The 27012-nt window shown below is 30.7% G+C and overlaps 3 protein-coding genes across 4 annotated transcripts in view; 1 reads left to right on the top strand and 2 right to left on the bottom strand.

The window, feature by feature from the left end:
- The window catches only part of LOC143062766 (amino acid transporter heavy chain SLC3A1-like), a 387949-nt gene that overhangs the window by 130653 nt on the left and 230284 nt on the right, over positions 1-27012 (top strand). The window lies entirely within an intron of this gene.
- Positions 3345-25635, bottom strand: LOC143062758 (tetraspanin-31-A-like). Of its 2 annotated transcripts, XM_076234529.1 has the most exons (6): positions 25489-25635; positions 13999-14166; positions 13336-13539; positions 11407-11583; positions 10040-10119; positions 3351-3558 (listed from the first exon to the last, which is right to left on the bottom strand). In XM_076234529.1, the coding sequence occupies exons 1-5, from the start codon at positions 25549-25551 to the stop codon at positions 10045-10047; spliced, it is 687 nt and encodes a 228-aa protein (XP_076090644.1). In that variant the 5' UTR covers positions 25552-25635; the 3' UTR covers positions 3351-3558; positions 10040-10044. The 2 variants fall into 2 exon arrangements, with proteins under 2 accessions (XP_076090645.1, XP_076090644.1); XM_076234530.1 differs by lacking the exon at positions 10040-10119 and having other exon boundaries at positions 3345-3558.
- LOC143061924 (uncharacterized) lies at positions 7204-8918 on the bottom strand. The gene is made up of 2 exons (XM_076233789.1): positions 8388-8918; positions 7204-7908 (listed from the first exon to the last, which is right to left on the bottom strand). The coding sequence occupies exons 1-2, from the start codon at positions 8499-8501 to the stop codon at positions 7204-7206; spliced, it is 819 nt and encodes a 272-aa protein (XP_076089904.1). The 5' UTR covers positions 8502-8918.

Genomic DNA, 27012 nt, shown 5'->3' with positions numbered 1-27012 from the left:
AGTAAAATAGTTTTTGGCAAAATTTTACATACGACTTTTATACTTGGAATTTTTGTTTAAATATAATACTCTAATTTTTTTCTACCATAGCTATTGAAATATTTATCAATAATTTTCCTTGCATTTTCAATTACTAAGATGAAAATTTGAGAACTTTGTAGAGTTTTTGACTAAATTCTTTAGACAAAAAAAAATCTCCTTCAGACATAGGTATAAACTATTAATGCTAGTACCAACATGATCATAAGTTATAGGTTATTACATAATATTTCACATGTGAGTCCTGGTCCAATATCAGACTGAGGGCTTTGTCTGAGGTCTGATATATAGCTTATAATTGGATAATACCATGCCCAATATTCAAAATGACATTATTTATTCTGTATTTTGATGAAAACCAACATTTGACTAATGGGTTAGATATTTTTTCGAATAAGCAATTTGTTTACATGGTATAGGTATGCATAAAACCCACACCACATCTAAAATATGTGATAAACTCGTGAAATTTTTTGAGTTTAAGTACAGCATTTTCTTCTGGCAGTTTCTCCCAATACATATATATATATATACATAAACATACAATTTCATTATAACATCACTAAATTCACCATACCCTTAAACAATCTCACGATTCACAACCATAATACATTTTAACTATCTTATATATTACACCCACTACTTTGACCAGGCATACATGGCTGATACACTGACCAGCTGGAAAGGACTTGTTGATCTGATATCAAGAGGAATGTCATGGAAGTTTTATTATCCAAACCCAATTTGTATGGAAGTTTTAATATCCAAACCCTATTTGTATGGAAGTTTTAATACCCAAACCCTATTTATTTACAGAATTAAAATAAAAATGAAAATCTGTATCTGTGCTGTTTGACTATCCTGCAACTGTTGTAATCTTATATCCAACTATATATAATACAATAATAAAATAATGTAAAAAAAAACTTACTTAATATACAACCAACAATTCAAATTACAACTCAGAATCTTAAGACTAAACCAAGCACCACATTGTGGAAATTTCAACACGGTTATTATTTAAAGGATAGGAATGCCCTTTATTGTCAAGTTTCAAATGTCCCTTTTACACTACTGTAAGGGTCAAATAAATCTTGACTTTTTTTATCGTTATTTGTCAAATCTCATTCTGAAGCTTCCTTTACAATCAAATGGAGTTATATATTTATTGTTGGCTTAATTTTAACAAATATTTGAACCACCATTCCTGATGTGTGGAACCCCATTAATACCCTCTTATTATGACTGCAATACAATAATTACAATTAAATCTGATTGGGAAATATTTCACATTATCAATTATGCAAAAAATTATACTTGCAATGTTTATGGCTGTTATACTTGAATCTTAACTTTTCCATATAGTGACTATAGTTTAATAACCTTACAGTGTATATGCCTTTTGAGTTTTTATATTACTTGAATTATATACACATAATTCTACACAAATGTTAACATATAAAATATTCAGCCCTTTGCCCTTTATGACTTTATGACTACCAACTATTGTACAAAAATTAAATATTTTAACTACTTTGACAACTTTAATGCTCTTTTTTTGGTTTCAAAGTCAAACCACTAGTAAATACATCAATTAGTCCATTACCAAACAATCTGTAAATATTTTTTGTGTTTGAACAAGAAACTGTTCTTTCGTAGAAATACCTGTTAAACATTTATGCACTTTAAAATTTATGCATTTTTATTCAAAATTTTCATCTTGAACATTTTCACAACACACATGTATATCAATGCAGACATATTTTTCTATACTGACAGTAATTACACAAAATAGCGGTAACCCCTTTTATCAAATTCAATATTACAAATACATAATCAAATAATCAAACATTTCAAGATCATTTTAAAACTGAAAATAACCTTATCAGACTTGAACTAATGATTCTTACAGTATGACTGCACACAATTCTTCTATAACACAATCATTCAATGAGATAAAATAATAACAATGCTTAAGACGGATATGTTGTGCTTAAAATCAACCATACTGTTTCTATTTAAACTGGTAAACACTGTTCAAACAAAACTTTCTATATCAATCCCCAGAAAACTAGATTTTGATGTATACCAGGTAATGAAATCTTTAGAAAAATATTCAATGTTAAAGGGCTACCAATCTTCCCTTCTTTCATTTTGTCCCAATATCATTTATACTATTGCTAGTGTTCACAAATTCCAATGTTATAAACCCTGGCTTAAAATTTTAATAATTACTTAAGACAGGACCAAAATAGAAAGTTTTATAGTTCCTTATTTCACAATATATTTGTCTCTTTTCTTTTTAATTTTAAGGTTATAAATGACATAACTGAAATTAGAAATTTATTGCCACAGTAGTTTTAAATATTTCGTTTTATAGTTATGGCAAATGCTCATTCACATGGATGACTTTCATGAATACAAAAATGTTGAGGAAGACCTGATTAAAAGTGGTGCTTCTGAAGAATTTACTCAGTTTTAGTGTACATATATATCATATGTATTGCACATTTAAATATATCTTCAATAATTGAGTGTAAGTACATGTACATATTACAATGGCTCTTCACTATCATAGAACAATTAAAACAGATTCAAAAGGAATGATACATCAACCAATGAATTTAAATGTTTTGAGCAAGTATGTAGCCATTTTCACAAAAAAGATATGTTTTTTAAAATGAGATACACTTACTTTAATATACAATTCAAAATTTAAAAAAAAAGTTATCTTATTTTTTCCCCGTCTCAAAATTTATATTATATATTAAAGAATCTAATTTCCCTGAAAAATTCTTGTTAGTAGAATAAATTTTGCAGATGCTTGTAAAAATTAGTTTTGAGATCTTATCATGCTTATAAATACATAAGTGTATCCTTCTCTTCTTACTTTTTCCTAGTTTTAAACAAGAATGTGTCCATTGTACACGGATGCCCCACTTGCACTATCATTTTCTATGTTTAGTGGACCGTGAAAATGGGGTAAAATCTCTAATTTGGCATTTAAATTAGAAAGATCATATCATAGGGAACATGTATACTACGTTTCAAGTTGGTTGGACTTCAACTACCTTGACCAACAACTTTAACCTGAAATTTGCACTATCATATTCTATGTTCAGTGAACCGTGAAATTGGGGTAAAAACTCTAATTTGGCATTAAAATTAGAAAGATCATATCATATGGAACATGTGTACTAATTTTCAAGTTGATTGGACTTCAACTTCATCAAAAACTACAAAAACTTTAATCTGAAGTGGGACAGACGGACGAACGGACGCACAGACCAGAAAACACAATGCCCCTCTACTATCATAGGTGGGGCTAAAAAATAGCAATAAAACACAAGTTTCTAGATATTGAGATCATTTTTTTGTGAGCATGGCTACAGAACTGTGGGACTTAGGGAAATGTCTTATTTAAATAACTATACAGTATATGGATCAAAGAAAAGCATTAGGATTTGCTGAAGGATCTTTCAGATTTCTGTACCGCATTGCTATCATCACTCCAATAATCTGAAATATAATAAAACATATAGCAAATATAGACTTTAGAACATGTAGAAAAAATGATTTAATTTTCATAAGTTTAAGTATCAAATAGTAACAATACTAAAGTTAATTTTCATAGGTTAAAACAGTTGGTACAAAAGTGTCACTGTTTTAATAAAGTTCTAAAAATATGTTAGAAAACTCCATGCTTATATTATTTTTGTTTTCATGTGTGTGTGATCTATTTAGAGTATGTGTGCCTCTGTAATAGATAAAACAGAGTTAATATAGACACCAAACGAATATTGGAGTACAATACTCAAACAAGGTCAATCAACAGCAATTTTACATGCATGTGAATCAATAATTAGAACTCAATAAAATATGCAGGTTACATGTTCATAGTGGTCTAGATAATTGGTTCATAGACAAATCTACCTATCATATAATTTCATACTGGTTATTTGATAAACCACAAGATGTTCAAGAGTGCACCATCAATTGGTATTCAAGTACAAGTATTCCAGTTACTCATCAAAGGCAGGTGGAAGACTCAGGGAGCTCAGATTCCATCACAATGCATATAGTCAAATAGAGCAGCTCAATCAGCTAGACTGCTCTTAGTCCAAATCAATTCATAACCAAAATTGAAAAAAAAACAGACAGAAAAATTTAGTAATTGAATCCCCTGTTCAAACAAATTGTGTTTAATATTACACGGTCAATAATTTGCTATTGGACTCACCCACCACAACCCCAAATCCCATAAGTAAATTGAATATTTTTTTAAAAACAGGAGTTGCAAAATGTCATACATTACAGAAGATTTTCTAAAGGGTTCATAAAATAAAGACTTTTTGTCTCATTTTGAAGGAATATGGCCCCTTACACAAATGGAGCCCCATACAAATGACAAATACTAGTTTATGGTGGAAAATATGTATTGTGACATGAATGGAATCTTTCTTGAAATATTATCTAGCATATTCTTAAACCTTTTATAACAAGTCACATGTTTAGAAGGTATTGTTGATACAAAATGCTGAAAGAAAAGGAGAGGCACACAGACATAACTTCTGCTTTAAGCCTATCATTTCAACATGAGAGTGAATCTGCATCAGCAATCAAATAAACATACTGAATTCAAATATTATTTTTTTTAGAATTGCTTGGACTTTTTAATATGGAATTTATATAGTTAATAAATTATTATAACCAAGGTAAACAAAAATAAGAATGACTATCAAATATCTATCATGAATATTTTTAAGTTATAGCATGTTTGCTGTAGATTTATAAATGATAGCTTTACAGAGGACGTCATGCCGATGATCATGGTCCTTTAAATTATCACATGATCAAATATCGTCCAGAGACCTTATAATAATTCGAAACATAACCAACAAACAGTTCAACATTTTCTCTAATTCTTTGGTCCTTATAAATATTATATGCATTGTTAAATATATCTTAATTAACCCATTTACTATACATATGTATATCCATTTATACATAAAAATAAAACTATGTTTTAATGTTTAACTATTAATCTACTATTATAAAGATATAGTTTTGAGAAAATTAGTAAATGTGATAAGTTGCAAGGCATTCTTTGGATTAAAACAAATTTAAAGTGATACAGTTATGCATCTATTAGGATGGTTTGTTAGTGTTTACTACTGACAGAACTGACAGATGTATATATTATGGCTGCTATCAGTGAAATGCATTTAGTGAATTGTGTTTATAACAAAATGTGGTGGTAAAATCTAATATAAAATTTGTAAGGGTTCCACGGAACCCAGTGTCTCGCCTACTCTTTCTGTTAATCGCATGCTCAACAAAAATGAGGAAATAAATCAATGAAATATTCCTGTTGATACTATCTTTTGATTGTAAGAAGCTTCTGTCCAAGTTTTGTAAAAATCCAGGATAGTTTATGAATCTAATAAATGTTTAAAAACTTTAACTGCAGACTGAATGTAATGTTAACTGGAAGAAAACAAAATTTCCTTCTAGATACTAGCTTTTGATCATAAACAAGCTTCTGTCTGTCCAAGTTAAGAACAAATCCAAAATAGTATAAGAAAGTTATTAAAATTTTAAAAAGTTTAACCACAGAGTGAATGTGTTGTTTCCTGGCAGAAAATCTAAGTCCATTTAAAAGTAAAATATGAAAATATAGATTTAGTCATTTACAAAATTTCCTTCCTGATACTAGCTTTTCATCATAAACAAGCTTCTGTCCAAGTTTGGTACAAATCCAAAATAGTATAAGAAAGTTATTAAAATTTTAAAAAGTTAAACCACAGAGTGAATGTGTTGTTTCCTGGCAGAAAAATCTAAGTCCATTTAAAAGTTAAATATTCGGAAAAATAGACTTATTTTTTTTACAAAATTTACTTCTGGATACTATCTTATGATCATAAACAAGCTTCTGTCCAAGTTTGGTACCAACCGAGGATAGTTTAAGAAAGTTATTAAAATTTTAAAAACCTTAACCACAGAGTGAATGTAATATTTTCCGGTAGAAAAACTAAGTCCATTTATAAGTAAAATACGGAAAAAATGGAATTTTATTTTTACAAAATTTACTTCTGGATACTATCTTATGATCATAAACAAGCTTCTGTCCAAGTTTGGTACCAACCAAGGATATTTTAAGAAAGTTATTAAAATTTCAAAAACTTTAAACACAGAGTGAATATTTGTGGAAGACGCCGACGACAACGGAATGTAGGATTGCTTAGTCTCGCTTTTTCGACTAAAGTCGAAGGCTCGACAGTAAAAGGAGTCTAACATGCTTTTCAATGAAAAGCTAGTGAAACATCTCAATTTCATTTCTTAGGGTATTAATCAACAGATTACAATCATTACACACATAAATAATGTCTAAAATGAAATTTCAAAATATATGCCTTTAATCATCAATCTTTATTTATGTATACTGTATACATTATAGTACTTGCATAACATGTTGAGGTAATAATACAGGCTCAACAGTCCCTAATTATACAAGTACCCAGGAACTCTTTATCTTTGGCCCTCATCCGTACCCATAGAGATCTATCTACCAGCAGAGTCTGGGGCCCCAAAACATTACTCAAAGGTGCCATGAGTCCATAATTAGAATAATATTTTTACAGCGCGTTGTACTATTTTTTGGACAAATTATATAAAAATTATAGAAATATCAATTAATTATATCACCGGCTCTAACAAAAATATGGACAATTTTGTGTTAAAGGGGTCTTAAAATCTTTTGACAGCTTTCAAAGTTCTTATTTTTAACCTTTTTCACCTGGACCAAATCACCACTTTAATTAAAAATTCATGACCCAAATTTGTTTACAGTGTAATTTCACACCTTGCGCGCTATTTGAGGCATAAAACATGGAGAAATAAATTTGGTAGGAGCATAAAAAAAAATTGGCGAGTAACACACTGTTGACACTAGGCACTATATTCATAGACAACGAAAATCTAAGGACAACAACTGTGTACTCGGACCAGTAATCTCGAAACACTGTATCGAACAGCATGCAGACTGATTTTGTTGTTAGCTGTAAAATTAGCGGCAATGGACATTTGAGCGCATTGACAGGACATTTGAGCGAAAAAAAAAGGACGTTTGAGCGCCAAAGTATAGGACATTTGAGCGCCTAAATTTTAGGACATTTGAGCGAAAATAAGAATAAGCGTAGGACATTTGAGCGAAAACAAGTCTTGGATAGAGACGTGTACTGCTTTCGGTTGAAGTGTGTGACCTTGATCGGAACATAGCTTGACAATTGAGGAAAAGCAATTCACGTAAATTTCTTCAGACTTTCCAGGAAGTAAGCAGAATACAAGAGGGACATAATTTCCTTTGTTATAGCCATGAATAGTATATAACTGTTTAAAGAACTTTGGGCAATATTTGTAAGTACCATCCATAAAAATTTCCGGCACACTGCATAAACATTCAAGATTGGTTGGACACGTAAGAATAATTATACCAGTTTGTTCATCATTAAACTGCACAAAATTTTCAAATTTATTTGACTGAATATTAATCTTCTTTAATGATTGGTGTGTTTCCTCTCTAGATTTAGGAAGTGCAGGGTGAGATTTACGCCTCTTTCTATATATAGCCTTTGAAACGCTGCCAATGTCTTCAGACTTTAGATTTGCTTCATCCATGTTCTGTAACTCTGTACGGATAATTTTTGAAGGACGTTGAGCAATATCATCATCCGCTTTTTTTTTTGATCGTACCCGCAGCAAGTGACGTTCATTGTCACGATCACTGGTATCATGGTTATGAGTATTTTTCTGTTGAATTATAACGGTTCCGGTACAATCCGTCCTCAGTCTTGCTTTGCAACCTTTTGCCTGAAAAATATTGAAAGGACAAATACAATTGAAGTGTTTAAATGCTTTTTCATTTGCTATTGCAAGACATAAAAATAAGATGTAGTATGAAATGAAATGAAATGAAATTCATAACATGTTTAGAATGGGAACACCACAGACATTTATGTGTTTAGCTTCTAAACATTTTCCTAAACATGTTTAGGCTCTAAGCACAATTTTTACAGTGTATTGTATGAATATTGTAAAGTGCCTAGAAAATCAACCTAACAATGTTATATAGGTTACAGTACGACCTTCAACATGGAGCCTTGATACCTAACCTAACCCTATATGTGGTAGCTTATCAAATGTGTTAAAAAATTAATCTAAAGGAGGTATAAGATAGACATATAATGATATAGATATAAATCAAAATTAAAAGAAGTTATGGAAGTTGAAGCGTAACAGACGAACAAGTAGTTTACATTAACATTAAATTTGTAAAAAAAGGTACTTACTGTACATCTCCAGGATATTTCTTCTCCTTTTAGTGTTTTGTCCACTCTATATCGGAAACTGTCACAAACAAGGCTTCTTTTTCCCTTATTAGTCTCGGTCAAAATAATATCCATTTTAACACGTACATGTATTATTAGTATTAAGATTTCAAGTGCCAAGGGACATTTCACTTAATAGATATATATATAAGAATTTTAGAACAAAGAAAATTTGCATAGCCAATGAATTATAGTAGAATTGATTGGTAAATAGAGATCAACTTAGGATTTCACTTACATAAACCAGCCAGAACCGGTCGAATTACTCGGGTGTGAAATAAAATAAAAAATATTTATAACTAAATCTTACTTTTTTTTCTTACTTTTAAAAAAAAATCTTAATTCGTGTAAAATTATCAGGGAAAATTTCGCTCAAATGTCCTGTCTGAAAACTCAGGTAAGGTTAATATCCCGGCGCTCAAATGTCCTATGAAGTCGGCGCTCAAATGACCCTATGTGCTTTTTTCTTTTTCGCTCAAATGTCCTATGCCCAAAATTAGACATGTTAGATGACAGTGTACATATATTTATATAGTATGTAGTTAATAGAACCAACAATATAACTAACAGGAAGCATAAGCAAGAAACCATGCAGGAAAGGAGAAATCCTCATAATCCTTCAAAAATCATAATTGTATATTTTAAAATATTTATACATTATTTGCATTTTATTAAAAATTTAGACATGCTACTAGGTAATGGCTTACTGCAGATTTACTCTTTGAAGGGTTGAACATAACCACAAGCGATAATATCTGCGTGTACAGAGTTTTAAGAGTTTTTGGTGGGAAAAAGCATATTTAAGGGAAAGTTAAAGGCTCAGACTGTCAAATATTAGACCAAGTCATACAACAAATCCTAAATAGTTCATCTTTGGACTTTGTTAAAATTTACATATGAACCATTATATGCATTTTTTTATGATAAAGAGAAATTCATAACAACCTGAATTTCATTTTTTGTAAATTGTAGATTTAACAGATGTGTTAACTGCTTACAAAGTTTCTTTTATTTACTAAATGCTATGTTAATTTTTTTTTTATTTGTCAGTTTTTGTATTGAACTACAAAGGGAGATAATATCCAAAGAGACAGGCACAACTTTAGTACATGTATTAATTTTTCACTGCTTGCAGTATTTCCATTCATTTGTTGAGAAACATTTGTTATTATGATTTATCTAAAACTCAAATAAATGAACTTATAAAATTTTGGATAAGCTTGTGTTTGTGGAAGATTAATTTATAAATCAGCTAGGTTGGATCATTTTCTCTTTTTTTAAATTGTTAGGAATTTACAATTAACTTTCAGAGCAATATAATTTTCATAGTTTCATTTTATAAAGAAGGATTTCTTTATCTTAATGAATCAACTGTTCTTATAAAATCAACATTTCTATTGTATTTTAAATATACATAATTTTTTTTATAAAAAGAAGACCTTGTATTAATTAAAAATCCATTGTCACTTCCTTATCTTATAATAAAATATGATTAAAGTATTTCTGTGTAAAGCTATGAGGATCTTTCTAGAACTGAAACAAGGAATTAAAAGCCAAATACTAAACCAAAAATAAAAAACCAACACCACTGACCATGCAGTGTTAGTACGTACTAATGTTAAAGAAATGAGCTTGGGTTTGCTCGCGGATCTTTTTGGTTTCTATAACGTATTGTTATCCAAACACCAATTATCTGAAACACAAAATATCATCATGGTTAAACTAGTGCACGAAACAAACAATCATGATAATAACGTGGAACAACAAAACAAACATGTGCAAGCAATTATTCTAGCAGGCTTATTATATTAATATTTACATGCTTAAAGGTACCATTCAGTTCAACATGCAGTATTTTTTTAAACTCATGCCCCAATATCGTAAACCTTGCTTTTTTTCCAACAAAAAACTCAAACACATGTAACATATTGGTAGATAAAGATGACATGAAGATGTTTTAAAGATCTATCATACCAAGAATTGTAATAAATTGGAATTGTATTGTATATATCATAGCTTGTTTCTTATAGAAAATACAAACTACCATATCATGTACATACATGTAAAACAACTGATGAAATTTTAAATTCTGAAGCTGTTTTTACATGACATAAATTGTAATATCTATATTTTAAGCCAGAACCACCTCTTTCAAATTACTTTGAAAATATAAACAAAGTCCCCCTTAAACCACATTTTGTCTTTTAATTTAAGAAGTTGCAAATCATAAAATATCTGTCTAAAGAGGTTCTGAACACTTTATTCTTCCAGATCTACATGTATATAGACTAGTATATACAGTTCTAAATAATCAATTTATATTTTACTATGTGTTTTGCAATAGGAAAATCATAGATAGATCATTTTAATCAAGGTAAAAAATATTTAAATAATAAACTGCTCTAAAATGAGCCTATGATAATGTTGCTCTTTATTTTATACCATTTAAGAACAATAAACATGACAACAGAACTAGAAATCTGAAAATATTGAATAAGTATGCATGTATTAAAATATATATTTCTTCTCAAAATTTAACCCAGCAGTGTTAAATCAAAAGTTCTGCAAATTTGCATGAACACATTTTTTAATTTTTTTCTTCCCTAAAGCAGGCTTCTGTGAATTCTGAAAACACCACCTGGACTAATTAACTGTTTGAACGTAGAGAGATAGTGAAAAAATCATTCAAAAATACTGCAGAAAATCTCTATCAAAGGGTAGATAATTGACTATTGTGTTGACAATGCTCACAATTCCAATTTTTTTGGGTCTTTTAAGAGAGCTATTTCAAACACTTTCAACATCCTCAGCTATTGCTATTGATTTTAAACCAAATATCACAGTTAAAAGCATTATTTCTATCTCTTAACAACGTAGACATCAAAGTTTCAATTAAACATTGGTTAGCCCTTATACCTAGCACTATAAAAGAATACTACATGTATGTGCTGGCTGTTTTATAAACTCCTCAAAGTCTCACCTCTGTAAAACTGAAGAAGAGACCAACTCCACCAGTGCTTGAGAAAGCTGTGTGTATTGCCTCTTTCATCTCTGATTCACATGGTTTACAAATGCCACTATATGTTAATGTCTCATTTGGTTTAAAATTAGGTGAACAGACAGGATCTGTTTGGTTGTTACCAGCACAGCATGCCAACTGTTAGAAAATGAAAAAAATAAAACATGTTCATTATTTCTGTTCAACATACAAGATAGTCCGAGATGACGTCAGAGTAAGCTCGGACTACATACAAGATAGAGTATAAAACTTTTTTGATAAAATATTGAAAGGTTGCCTTATTTACAAAAATGTAAAAACTTGCAAGGTTAACTTTGGATGGACAACTCAATATAAATCAATATTACTTTGGGAACAATTTACCCAATGTTGCTTGAAGCATCATGTTAAAGACACACAACCAGAAGTCTATTTAACATAGTAGTGTGGAAGGTTGACACTGTGGAATTATTTATTTTCTTGGGTACAGATTTTCGTGGACTAAGAAAACAGTGCTATTTTCATGGATATTTGATATTATGGTTTTTTCAAAATTCTGCATACTGCAGTATACAACGTTAACCTTATAGAAAAAAAAAAATTCAATGAACACTTAAATGTATGGTTCACCTATAACAAGGAAATCAACTTAAAACTGGTATCCAATGAACAATAATTAATCCACAGTATGTGTACATATAGTTTTTAGACCTATTTCAAGCTGGTGAAAATTGCTGCACCATTACTTTATAGAGCACCAACATGACCAAGAGCTAGTAATTCAGTTGTAGTGTAGGTTTTTTTTAGCATTGTTTATTAGATATGAAGCTGTTTTGTATTGTTTCACATTTTGTGAGTCCTGGGCCTTTTATTTCCATTCTTAATATACAGCATGGATTTTGCAAATTGTTGTAGGCAGTATGGTGACATACAGTTGATAACATCTAACCCATTAAGTTTTTTGGTGAAGAATTGTCAAATTTTCAATCATATCAAATCTTGTTGTTTCTAAGTAAATCAGTTGTGCAAGTGGACGAAAATTAAATATCATTGTACATGTATATGTTATGAAAATTTATCACTAATCTTTTTTTAACACAGCATTACTTTCAATTTTCCTCTGACATGTTTTGCAACACACCATTAAACAAATATATGTATGCCATATTTATTCAAATAAACATTTCACAAGACACAAAATATAAATAATTTAATAAATAATTTATACATATATAATTACAGCTTCTTTCTCAATTATAGTTTAAATATCAGAAATGAAGCCTTGTAAGTTGCTTTCCTCATTTTAATTGTTGATTATTTTGTCAGGTCTATGTCTTTAAATCTTATATCAAACTGTACATCATTGATTTGAATTGTTAACTGTTGCTGTGTTAGAGGCTGTCCCATGACACATAATTCTATTGAATTTTATCATGTTTATCACCATCCTTTATTATAATTATATGTCTTTCTTCAACACAACAGCGCATAGTTCTTGAAGCTTAATAGTCATAAATAAAGCTTAATCTAATTCTGTGCATACTGTAGATTCATTTATTTTCGTGGGTACCCAATTTCATGGTTTGAGAAAAACTTGCATATCGTGGATATTTAATTTCATGGTTTTGGCATACATTCCTAGAGAAAAATTGTAATTCGTTGAACAATAAAATTTGTGATTACCCTTTGGCTTTACCCACGAAAAATTGGTATCCAATGAAAATTAATGAACCCACAGTATATCATTGAAAAGACAATCTGATATCAATATAACCCACATGCAAGGCATTTGCCGCTAGTAAAAGAGGGTGGTAAAGGGTTATTTTAGTGCAATGTGTTTTGCCATTTTTATTTCATGTTTCACGTTCTTCCGTGCAGATACCCTGTCTTTACGCCCCTTGTAAAACTTACCTTTACACAAGAAGGATGGGGATATTTTATGGGATCAGAATATCCGCAACAATCATATTTGGTTTGTACAGCTGTTAATGATTTTTCACTAGCTGCAGTCCAGGCTTGATTTGCAAAGTAACTACGCTGTTCGGCATTAACTGCAAGACAGGCACATGCTATAGAGAACTGGAACAGGAACAGTAGAAATAATATTACCATGTACTGGTACACTGTTAAGGAAGTTGCTTGAAATACAGTTCTTTTGTAAACTCCCACCAGACCATGCAGACTGGTACATGTAACAATTTTTGCAATAATCATGATTATAATAAAAAAAGTGGAATAAATTTCTGAATTACAGTATATACATGTACATAATTGACAGCACTAATCCTTGTAATTGCTGGTATGTAAAATTTTTCATATATAATATATATGTATTTTGACAGTTTGAAAAAAATGCCCTAACTTTTTTAAGTCATCTTGAAATAACCGAAACTGTACATGCTGTGAAAAATTACTGCATCCTTTAATGTATTACATGTAATTTATAATTACATATACATTGTATGATACTGGAATGCCTTCATTTTCTAAAAGTATCTTTAAATTTTTGCCAATCAAAAGAGTGTATATATACAAAATATTGTCATAAATACAAGAAACTGCAAAAAAGGATACAAAAAACAGTAAGACTTGGTGATGTTTAACAGCTCCTAAATAACCAATGATAGCTATCAGCATCAGGAACACCCCAGAAGCAATAACTCCGCCCACTAATGACAAACTAACAATGATTGACACTACCTTGCTATATGCTGAGACACCAATTAGAATCAAGGCTACAATCTGAAAAAAAAAGAGAATATTTGGATTAGGCTACATAATCATGATAAACATTTGATAAAATTGAGAATGGAAATGGGGAATGTGTCAAAGAGACAACAACCCAACCATAGAGCAAACAACAGCCGAAGGTCACCAACAGGTCTTTAATGAAGCGAGAAATTCCCTCACCCGGAGGCGTCCTTCAGCTGGCCCCTAAACACATATATATACTAGTTCAGTGATAATGATCCCATACTAAACTCCAAATTGTACACAAGAAACTAAATTAAAAAAAAATGCAAGACTAACAAAGGCCAGAGGCTTCTGACTTGGGACAGGCGCAAAATTGCAGCGGGGTTAAACATGTTTATGAGATCTCAACCCTCCCCCTATACCTCCAGCCAATGCATAAAAGTAAACGCATAACAATACGCACATTAAAATACAGTTCAATTCCGATAAATGGATAACATTAATATTTGTCCTAGAAATAGATGTAATTTGTCATGCCTTCAGCTTTATATCTGCCTGCAAATTAAAATAATTCTTGAACATCATAACTTACACAACACATGCTAAACTTAACTTAAAAAATTTCGAAGCACTCTCACATACCTAACATCCCCACATTGATACTTAGCAAACAAAATCTCACCACGTTCCCAAGGTTAAAGACCCATAATTCCCCAAAAAGTAAACTTTTTGATATCTATGTAGTATGTGCTCAGTAACTACTGTCTACATGTATAAAGTTTTAACCAAGTTTCATGAAATGCTGTTGTGTGGTTTCAGAATATTTGCTCTGGGAAACTGTTGCATTAGTATGTATAAAGGTCAAAATTCTTAGTTCAAAGGGACATACGTACTAGAAAAAAACAGTGAATCATAAAAAAAATTAATATGTTGTCAATAAATAAGATACATTGTATATATTCATATCTACTTGGTATATTCTAATAACATGTACATGATGTACACAGATTCGATAATTCAAATTCTTTATCCTATATAAAGTTATAAAAAAAAACCTGCATGTAGAGAATGGAAAAGTGTAAAATGAAACTGTATGGTAATCAGGTATACAATGAAATACAATTACAATGTACAAATTTTTGAAACACCAGCCACATGATGTGTTCTACTTTATAAGGTACATTTGTACATACATACACCATGTACACGGTCACATGTAATATACATTTAAACTCAAACATGCCAAAATACATTGTAAATGAAATGGTAGAATTTATCTAGAAAAAGATATTCTAAAAATGAAAGATTATATATTTGATCATTTATTATGTCAGATATGTCAATTGAGTATATAGACATGTTAGAACTCTTAAACTTTAAATGAACTTGACACTACAATGTATAACAGATCATACATAAATAAATTTAGTACTGTTACATGTATTATTATTATCTCCTGTGCAGAATAGAGTATCAATTTAACTTTAAACATTGTTAAAAGGATTATTTCCTTTTGTTATTCTGATGAATAAAAGATTGCATGAAAAAAAGTGGTTAAGATCATGAAGATAAAATAATCTGTTTTGGACATGCTGGAGGCATAAAAACACCAAACCTTCACTTGCTGGAAACTGATTGGTCACTACAATACTAGATTATAACGATTACAAGCATGACAAGTTCAATCTGTAGCCCAGACAAATATACAGCTGTTACCACTATACTGCATTGGATATGTATTCATTTGTTATAAAACATGTAAAATCAATAAATCACTGTGTACAGAGTGTGTACCTTATTAAATCTGTCATTCATAAAAACATTTTTATGTGGTACATTTGTATCTGTAGCACTGCAAGCTTAAAGCAATATCAAATAACACAATATTCATATATTAAAACACTAAACATGACCAATAAATGGATATCAAATTATAATGTGGATACATGTACATGTATCAGATATCAGGAGACTGGAATTCAGTGGTTGTGCATGGTCATTTGTTAAATCAATATTGTTAATTTTTTTTTCAAATAAAAGATGTCTTTTTAAACATGGTTCATTTAATACAAGAGGATGCCAATAAATTTCATCTTCCAGTAAAAAGCAGTTTTGCATTTTCGAAACTGCATTTAACATGTTTAATAATAAAATAAATAAATAAATAATAAATATATATTTTATTTGAGTGTCACACATTGATTGATACAGTACATATATACAAATAAATTTAAGTAATATCTTTAAAATTCAATCAATGCCCAGCCAGACAGTTGACTTATGAGACACTTTAAAAACATACATGTACATATTTACAATAAGCTGCATGTTAATTTGTTAAGGATGTATTCTTCTGACTTTTCAGTCTCGTTGAAATCTCGTTCTTGAATTATTTCCAAAACATGTGATACAAGTGGAAAATATCAATGAATTTTAAAAATATTATAATCAAACATAACTCTGTGAAAAATTGGGTATTTATAATGAATGGTTTTTGAGTAATCCAGTTTTCAAATTTTATGACCAATCAAGTCTGTATTTTTAGCCAAAATTTTGAGAAAATGGGTTAGGGATACAAAAAATTATTTTACAAGAATCATGTACATCCCATATCATTTTGGTCTTTTCAAATTTCTTAGATATATGTGTTTTTCAATCATTAATAACAAAAAAGCTGAAATGATATGCATTTGGTTCTTAAAACTGACAAAAATCACAAAAATACAAAATTGACAGCATGGAAAATTTTACACAAAAAAGCGTCAAAATATGATAAAACTTTCTTATATTAACACCTACCTATAGTTTTTTTAAGTAAAATTTATTCAGATTGGTCCACTTAATCTTTATAGAAAGTATGAAAAAAAGTTTAATTGTGGAACTGTGATTTTTTTCATGATAATAGCCCAAAAATAGGTGAAAATCGATGAAAAATGGGAAAATCATCAAAATTGGGCATTTTCAAAGGTCCGTAGCAAAAAAAGAAGTGCACCACCATATGATTTTTCCTTCATCAATTATTTTGTTACAGTCTTATAAACCAAAAAATCAGGTTAAGAAAAAAAGTTTAATTCTAGAAATTTTTGGCTCCTCAGAGGTGTACATCCTTAAATATTTCTAGAGTTAAAAATCTAATAAATTATTTTTTCAAAAATACAATTATATATAAAATGTTAACCCTTAGACTGCTACGCGCGACTATTGTCGTTCCGATAAGACAGTCCGCTACTGCTACTCGCGACTATAGTCGTTTTCCGTACTCGTTTGTTTACACAGTTACCATGGAATGGGCGGAGTCAATATTCATGAGATTGCGGCAGTTTCGACTTGTATGGATTCTGATTGGCTTAAAATCTGCGTTCTTTCGAGTGTCTCTTGACTTTTAATCAGGTATAAGCGATAAACCGAAAGTGAAAATTTTTGATGAAAAAAGTGACAAAATGGCGGACATTGTTTGGAGAAATGGCCAACACGTTCAGAAGTATTTCAATGATAACGATTTAACAGCGGCGGACGATTAAAAGGATTTGGACGAGAACCGAAGATATAATAGACAGAAATGGAAGTATTCTATCAAAACTGCAAACAGAAGACTTTTAAAGCGAGAATTACGGGGATTCCCAGACATTGTTCAAAATGGATGACATGAAACAGGATTTGCGATGTTTATCATTTCGCCTTTCAAATGTGAATCAATATTGACTAACATCGATAGACCCGAACTTTAAGTTTGTCAAGATTATATATTGATGAAAGCTTTAAAAATGAACTTGTCGTGTAAATATATTTGTACATGGAAGTAAAAGTCGGCGCAGTGAAAGTTGGAGGAAAATACCGGAAAATATTTGCATAAAAAAGGCCGTTGGTCTGAGAAGAAACTTTTATTTTTTGATAATCACAATGGAACTTAGTTCTTAAAAGAGATTTTAAACTATATTGGTTCAATTCTGAAGTCATGGATACTTTTACATTGATGGATCGTTTAATAAAACATGAAAAAATAAGTTTACCTTTGTTTACCTATTTTCGCACCTGTACAGGTAAAACATGACCAGAGACTCGCACAAAAATAAAATAAATTAAAAATACAGAATCTAACAATACTTTTTTATATAACTTTTATTGATGAATATTCAATATTTACAAAGATACAGCAATTGTAAGTGAACATGTTTATTTCATCAGTGATTAAAATTTTACTCAGCATTACACAAAAGTACAATAGAAATCAATGCAGCAGTCTAAGGGTTAATAATAATTATATGAAATACACCATTAGAGTTCTTATCTAAAAAGTTATCAGTTGTCTTCTAAAATAGACATAGATTAAAATAAAATAAAAATATAAATCTCAATGAATAAAAATATCTATTTTCAAAATTTGAGAAAAACAAATATGCTTAATGTTTAAAACTTAGACAAAAACTAGGCTATCAAAATAAAACATTGTATATCTTCAATCAAATAATTTCCTTCTCATAAAGCATTTCTGTAAAATTTTACATAGACATTTCTGAATTTGCTCTGATCTCATTATAAATATAAACTTATCATCCATATGCATTGTATCAAAATTCTCAATTAAACCATTACATTCACAAAATAAATCATATCTTATGTCTGCATATAAAAGGCACTCCATCAGAAATTTTTTTTCAGTCTCTACATGTCTAAGATAGCAATATATACAAAGTCTATCTTCAAGTGGAACTTGCGACCTGGAGTAGCAACCCGTCTCCAAAGCCAGAGGTAACGAGCCGGCTCGAAACATAGCCATATATCTCCTTTGACTAAGTGGAATGTTCATTTTTACATATGATTGAATGTTTACAGTTTTTTTGTATAGTCTGTATGTACGGAGTTTGTTTCCGCTTAATGTACCACGGTCGTTGAAAATGTCTTCACAGCATTGATGATTGTCCAATTGTTCTAGCTTTTCATTAATTATTTTCATAGCATATTTTGTGGATAAGATGTGTCACTTATAAGTCCACATACAACAAGTTTAGTCACAAGTTTGTTGACTTCGAATGTCCAACCTTTTCGTCGCCGCGCTGCCCAACGCCAAACTTTACTTGGGAGTCGATTGTTTTCAAGTCGTTAGAGTTTGCACAATAGCCGAAGACATGATTTCTGCATTCTAATTTAATAATAAACAAGAATGTGTCCCCAGTACACGAATGCCCCACTTGCACTATCATTTTCTATGTTCAGTAGACCGTGAAATTGGGCTAAACCCTCTAATTTGGCATTAAAATTAAAAAGATCATATCATAGGGAACATGTATACTAAGTTTGAAGTCGATTGGACTTCAACTTCATCAAAAACTACCTTGACCAAAAACTTTAACCTGAAGCGGGACAGATGGACGAACGGACGCACAGACCAGAAAACATAATGCCCCTCTACTATCATAGGTGGGGCATAAAAATGTTTCTAATCAATCCACATTATCATGATTATCAGCTGTGAACAGTTGTAGAACAGATATTCAATAAAAGTTTATGACAGCCAGAGTAATCAGATAAAATTCTACATGTTTCCTGACTATACATTTATTGTATTTCAGTATTCATGGTATTTGGCCATTGGCATGGAATTTGTGGTAAAAACATCAAAACTCTCATGTTAATTTTTTTTTTGCTAGAAGTTTAGAACAAAAAATATGAAAAGAAAAATATTCAACATGTTATACATGTTATACGTCAATTTCTATTCATATACTTTTTAGTGTTTTATTTGTTTTTTTTCAATTAAACATGTTAAACTTGTCAAATGCTTGAATTGTTTAAAAGAAGTACATGAAGTAATATTTTGGTATATATTATGTAATACAAATGTAATATATGCAATGTAACTGTTAATCTTATTGAACATGTTGAATGACAAATGAATGAAATTTAATAATTATATAATATTATCACATGATAATTGCAGTTGCCACTGGTATGGATTTGTGGTCTTGGTATTTCTATGTTTAATTACTAATAATAATAAGTCTATAAAGAGTTTTGTTTGTGTAAAAAATTACATTGCATTAAGAGTATTATCATTATATATAGTCAAATAATAGTAGGAACAATTTCAATAGTGAATACTCTTTTGACATGTTTGAAGGTTTATTTGATCGATACAACTTTCAAGTTTATCATACATTTTGTAACTTGAACTGCACTGGATTGGAATTTTTAAATATCTATAACCTTCAATTTCAAAAAGCATCATAAGCATGCTAAGTGAAATAAACATGATAAAAATAATTATAATTTACAATTAATGCTGAAAAAGAAAATTTGTTGCAATCAAATATTGCTGAGGATTGAACTACCTTTTATCATGTTTATTCATGTGTAGATTTCCACAAAAATTTACAAAACTATCAGACATGTCACCATCAGAGTACAATGTCCATGGAGTACAATGTTTACTTCATCCACTATTAGATGAATAATCATGATAACTTATATAAAGTGCAGACTGTTGACTATTTGGAACACCTCACTTAAATGTACATTAGATACATTAATTAAAATTAAATACAATTTTACATGTATGTCTCTGCCAACATTTTTGGCCAATATGGAATAAAATAAATCAGTTTAAAACAAGAATGTGTCCACAGTACACGGATGCCCCACTCACACTATCATTTTCTATGTTTAAAGGACTGTGAAATTGGAATAAATTCTCTAATTTGGCATTAAAATTAGAATGATCTTATCAAAGGGAACATGTATACTAAGTTTCAAGTTGATTGGACTTCTACTTTATCAAAAACTACCTTGACCAAAAACTTTAACCTGAAATTTGCACTATCATTTTCTATGTTCAGTGAACCGTAAAATTGGGGTCAAAACTCTAATTTGGCATTTAAATTAGAAAGATCATATCATAGGGCACATGTATACTAAGTTTCAAGTTGATTGGACTTAAACTTCATCAAAAACTACCTTGACCAAAAACTTTAACCTGAAGCCAAAAACTTTAACCTGAAATTTGCACTATCATTTTCTATGTTCAGTGAACCGTAAAATTGGGGTCAAAACTCTAATTTGGCATTTAAATTAGAAAGATCATATCATAGGGCACATGTATACTAAGTTTCAAGTTGATTGGACTTCAACTTCATCAAAAACTACCTTGACCAAAAACTTTAACCTGAAGCCAAAAACTTTAACCTGAAATTTGCACTATCATTTTCTATGTTCAGTGAACCGTAAAATTGGGGTCAAAACTCTAATTTGGCATTTAAATTAGAAAGATCATATCATAGGGCACATGTATACTAAGTTTCAAGTTGATTGGACTTCAACTTCATCAAAAACTACCTTGACCAAAAACTTTAACCTGAAGCCAAAAACTTTAACCTGAAATTTGCACTATCATTTTCTATCAGTGAACCGTAAAATTGGGGTAAAATCTCTAATTTGGCATTAAAATTAGAAAGATCATATCATAGGGAACATGTGTACCAAGTTTGAAGTCGATTGGACTTCAACTTCATCAAAAACTACCTCGACCAAAAACTTTAACCTGAAGCGGGACAGACGGACGAACGAACGAACGGACGAACGAACGGACGAACGAACGGACGAACGGACGCACAGACCAGAAAACATAATGCCCCTCTACTATCGTAGGTGGGGCATAAAAAAACATATACATGGGATCAATCACATGATTAATTTTCACCAAATCAGAATACTTTTAAGATTTGTTCTTATACTGTCATGACTGTGCTGTTGGATAATGTCCTAGGCGGATTATGTTGAAGGAGAGTCTGGCACTCTCTATCATGTTTTAAACATTAACCTGCCGCCACTTTCTTTATGTGTCAGGCCCAAGTTACAATGTATGAGTCTGTAAATCAGTGGTTGTCGTTTGTTGCTGACTATCATTTGTTTTTCATAAAAATGTTCATCATTTTGTTCATACAAAGTTTTTTTCCTAATACATACCTGTCAACCTGTGACAATGAAAATGCAGACCTGCATTGAAGAATGAAATCTCAGATCATAACGCGTACAAACTTTTTCAAGCTGAATTTCAGTAATTAATTTTTTTTATAATTTAAATAAAAGTTTCCAAAACATGTTCACTTTATTAATCATTATTTCATTGCACTTTGAAAAGCTTTTGATAACTTTGTGACACTTTCTCCTCTTCTTTGGTTAGTGTTATAATTGACATTTCTACATTGTTCTATATGTAAAACAAGATGTGACTGGCTTTATTTATTTATTTTTAAGTTGTGACTGTCTATTCAGTCTTGCTCATCAACTGTTCCAATTTATTCGTAATTAGGCTATAGTAAAATAAAGTTATCAGTTAAAGGAAGTATAGATGAAAAAAATAATTTTCAACTTTATTTTTATAATAGTATTAAGGTATGACTTAGATGAAAAGTTATATTTCAATATGTATTTAAATTCTATTTGTAGTAGATTTGATCTTTTTTACCCCAAAAAACGTAAATAAGGAACAATTTTGAATGGTGACATAAAAGGGGAAGTAACTCAGCTGAAAAATGTTTGTAAAATGTGACAACAGTGAAATTTATTTACGACCTTAAGCTAAGGTAATTGGTGTTAATTAACAGTGTGTTTGACACCAAAGCTGTCAAGTGAAGCCATGCACTCGATGGGTCACTTAATTTGACAATTTACACAGGTACATGTAGCTGAACTTCTGTTGATGGAGGAATTACGAATTTGCCGGTACTTCAGCGGGTGTCCCAGGTGATCCCTCAGAATTGTGAAAATCTTGGGTCACACCCGCAAAATACGGGTCAGTTGACAGGTATGCTAATAATTCAGACCCTATTTATATTTGTCATTTACTGTCTTTTATACATTGTAGCTTCCAGTGCAGTATGGGATGACGGGTTCAGCTCATTGTTCAGGGCTATACAGTGCCCTATAAAATTGCTAGCCTCAGCTTATAAAAAATGTACATTATTCTACATTTACATCATTTGGTCTCTGGTCAATTGTCTCCTTGATAATCATATCACATCTTTTTTTTTGTGTAATACATATATGTACATGACCTATATCCCTTTTTTGCTATAAAATCCCAAATAAGTTATCATAACCTACACTCCTACTGTACCTGGCCAAAAGTGTATGTCACCTGCCTTTATTTGCAATATATATTTCATATACAACATGTACAAGTACACATATGATGTACATGTAAAAACACATTATTATTTTTTTTAATATTTTGAAGGCATTTAAAGTTGGATTTTTATAAACAAGGTGTTAAAAGACGAAGAATTGTCTTATTAATATTTGTTATGTGTCCATAGTCATGATAGTTTTGTTTTTAATTGTTATTGTTTTCTCTTGATGTGAACACATAAATAAAAAAAAAATCAAACATTTGTCATATGCCACAACATACCTGTCAACTGACCCGTATTCTGCAGATGTGACCCGAGATTTTCACAATTCTGAGGGATCACCCGGAACACCCGCCGGGTCATTGAAATAACCCGGAAATTCCAAAAATGACCCGATTTCACCCGTATTTCTTAGCCTTGAGATTGATTTCATAAGTAATATTCCTTTGAAATACCGGCAAATTCGTAATTCTTCCATGAACAGGAAGTTCATCTAGCTATGTCAAATTGCTGTCAAATTAAGTGACCCATTAAGTGCATGGCTTCACTTGACAGCTTTGGTGTCAAACACACTGTTAATTAACACCAATTACCTTAGCTTTAGGTCGTAAATAAATTGAACCATTGGTTTACAAACTGAACTAGAGTTACTTCCCCTTATTTGTCACCATTCAAAATTATTCCTTATATTTACGTTTTATGGACATGATGGATGAAAAAGATTAAATACTAAAAATATAAAATTCAAATACATATTAAAAAATAACTTTTCATTATTTTTATACCTTTATACAATTTTTAAAAAAAAGTTGAAAATAATTTTTAAAGTTTATACTTCCTTTAACTGTATTACTATATTTTATCATAGTCTAATTTCCTTGTTAAATGACAAATATTATGGTTAAAGGCTACATAGTCAATAGTCTCAAACATTTAAGAATTACATTAAATTCTAGTATTTGATTATTGTAGTTTTCTCTCAAAAAGTAAAGCACATATATAAGATTGAGTTACACAAATTTATAAAAATCTTTAAAAGTGCAATGAAATAATATTTAATAAGATTTAAAATGACTTAACAAAGTGAACATGCATTGATGTTTTGGTATCTTTGATATACATTATAAGAAAATGTACCATAAATACTGAAATTCAGCTCGAAAAAGTTTGTACGTGTTATGACCTGAGATTTGATTCTTCAATGCAGGTCATGACCTGCATTTTCATCGTCACAGGTTGACAGGTATGCCACAAACTATAACCACTAGATCAAACATGTTTAGAATACCTGCCTCATATGAGTCATACATTGTATCACCATGATCATCTGAATATGACATTATACTATGAAGATATATTTAAACAAGAATGTGTCCAAAGTACACGGATGCCCCACTCCCACTATCATTTTCCATGTTCAATGGACCGTGAAATTGGATAAAAAATATAATTAGGCATTAAAATTAGAAAGATAATATCATAGGGAACATTTGTACTAAGTTTCAAGTTGATTGGACTTCAACTTCATCAAAAACTACCTTGACCAAAAACTTTAACCTGAAACATGCACTTTCATTTTCTATGTTCAGTGGACCGTGAAATTGGGGTCAAAAGTTTAATTTGGCTTTAAAATTAGAAAGATCATATCATAAGGAACATGTGTACTAAGTTTCAAGTTGATTGCACTTCAACTTCATCAAAAACTACCTTGACCAAAAACTTTAACCTGAAGCGGGACAGACGGACAAACGAACAGACGAACGAACGAACGAACAGACGGACGAACGAACGCACGCACAGACCAGAAAACATAATGCCCCTCTACTATCGTAGGTGGGGCATAAAAATGGTTTAATAAGATAGTGATACCAGCCAAATCTGTCTCTGATACACTTCTGTTCTCAGATGTAATTAAAATATCGTGTCAGTGCAACATATCTTATGAAATACTAGTCCAAATAATTATGACGTCTTGAAAGGCTATTATAATTTTTTTCTTTGACGCCTTACTTCGACGAAATAAGGCGTCAAAGAAAAAAATTATAATAGCTTTTAAGTAAGGCGTCAAAGAAAAAAATTATATTAGCCTTTCAAGACGTCATAATTATTTGGACTAATGAAATACAAATGCCATTGACACACTGGCAAAGGGTGTATTTTACAACAAAAAGAAACCTCAGTTATAATTTCAGAAATTAATTAACACTAAAAAGCCTAGGTGAAGATAAACAAAACTAAAACTTACGAAATATAACACATTCAATGCTGCCAAAGCATTTTTAGAACATGAAAAGCCGCCACAAACCATAATTGCTCGGCTAAAGGTTATTTTTGGGGTAGAAAAATAATACTGTTACGTTGAAAGTTCCAACAAACCGACCATCACGTGATAAACCGGAAGCACTTTCAGATAAATCTGTTTTCGCATTTAAGAAAAAAGGAATACCATTCTTTTCGCTTTTCCCTCTTTAAAAGATAATAGTATGTTATATCTTATTAATCAAAAGTGCAACATAATGTTATCCGAAAACAATGTACACCGTGAGTGCGTTCGCATAATGCAGTCGGGAATACACCGAATACATATATCAGTTTCGTTAGGGACGACATCAAAACTTCAATGTAGGATAAAAAAAAAACTTATATTAATTCATATAGTTTTTTCACTGACCCCCCCCCCCCCCCCCCCCCCCCAACCACCCTCTTAACTTAATTTGGGAAAAATTGATTGACCAATAAGGATATATATAAAATCGATATCAATTAGGGAGCTACCATTTGATTTTTATGGGGGGGGGGGGGGGGGGGCTAGGATGAAATTTGAAAAAAATAGGCAGGACAGGAGTTTTGAGTAAAAAAAAAAGGCAGGATGAGAAACTTATTAAAAAAAAAGGCAGGATGACAATTTGTGTAAAAAAAGTCAGGATAAACTAGTAAAAAAAAAAGGCAGGACCGAATAGAGTAAAAAATAAAAAGGCAGGACAGAGATTACAACTAAAAAAAAAAGCAGGACAAAATTTTTCATCCTAGCCCCGCCCCCCCCCCCCCCCCCCCATAAAAATCAAGTGGTAGCTCCCTTAAACAAAACTTGCAGCAATAATGACCCCCACCCCCAAACTATTTGAATTAAGTTTTTTATCCTTCATTAATTTTTTGATGTCGTCCCTATATACCATAGATGTAATTGGGTATTACATCTATGGTTATACGACCTATTAAGGATTATGACCCCTTCTGTAGCCCATGTTATTACGAATATTTCAAACTGCAATAGTATCAAAACAGCAAACTGAATAATAAAGATGGGCTATTTTGTACACATATCAAGGGGGAAAATCGTACACAGCTTTATTTTTCTTTTATATAGTTTCATTGCCTTTAAGAAGGAATGTTGTGACATAAAAAAACTAGATTTTTGTAGAAAATTTTAAACATAGATTAATCACTTGTTTTTCTATGATGTGCTAGCGTTTATTGTTTACAAAAAGTCATAAACAACCTTTAAATTTAAAAAAAACTCGTGCTGAGTTACTAAAGTCGAGCACAATCATCCTAGAAGGTGTACTTGAATTGATAGATATTTATTTTTGTTTTAACTAATATATAAATTAATAGAATTGTTTAAAGAAAATCATTGATAGCACTGTATGCAACAGACCTCTATTTATCAAGCCGAATTGCCAAATAAAAGAGTACAAAGGCTAGGGAAAGGCTGTGGATTTTCTACAAAAATCTTAGTTTTATTTACCACAAAAAAAAAAAAAATTCT

The sequence above is a fragment of the Mytilus galloprovincialis genome, chromosome 2 (genome assembly GCF_965363235.1).
Source record: "Mytilus galloprovincialis chromosome 2, xbMytGall1.hap1.1, whole genome shotgun sequence".
NCBI lineage: Eukaryota > Metazoa > Mollusca > Bivalvia > Mytilida > Mytilidae > Mytilus > Mytilus galloprovincialis.
The sequence above is the reverse complement of the archived record's forward strand: the minus strand, read 5'-3'. Positions and strand labels throughout refer to the sequence as shown.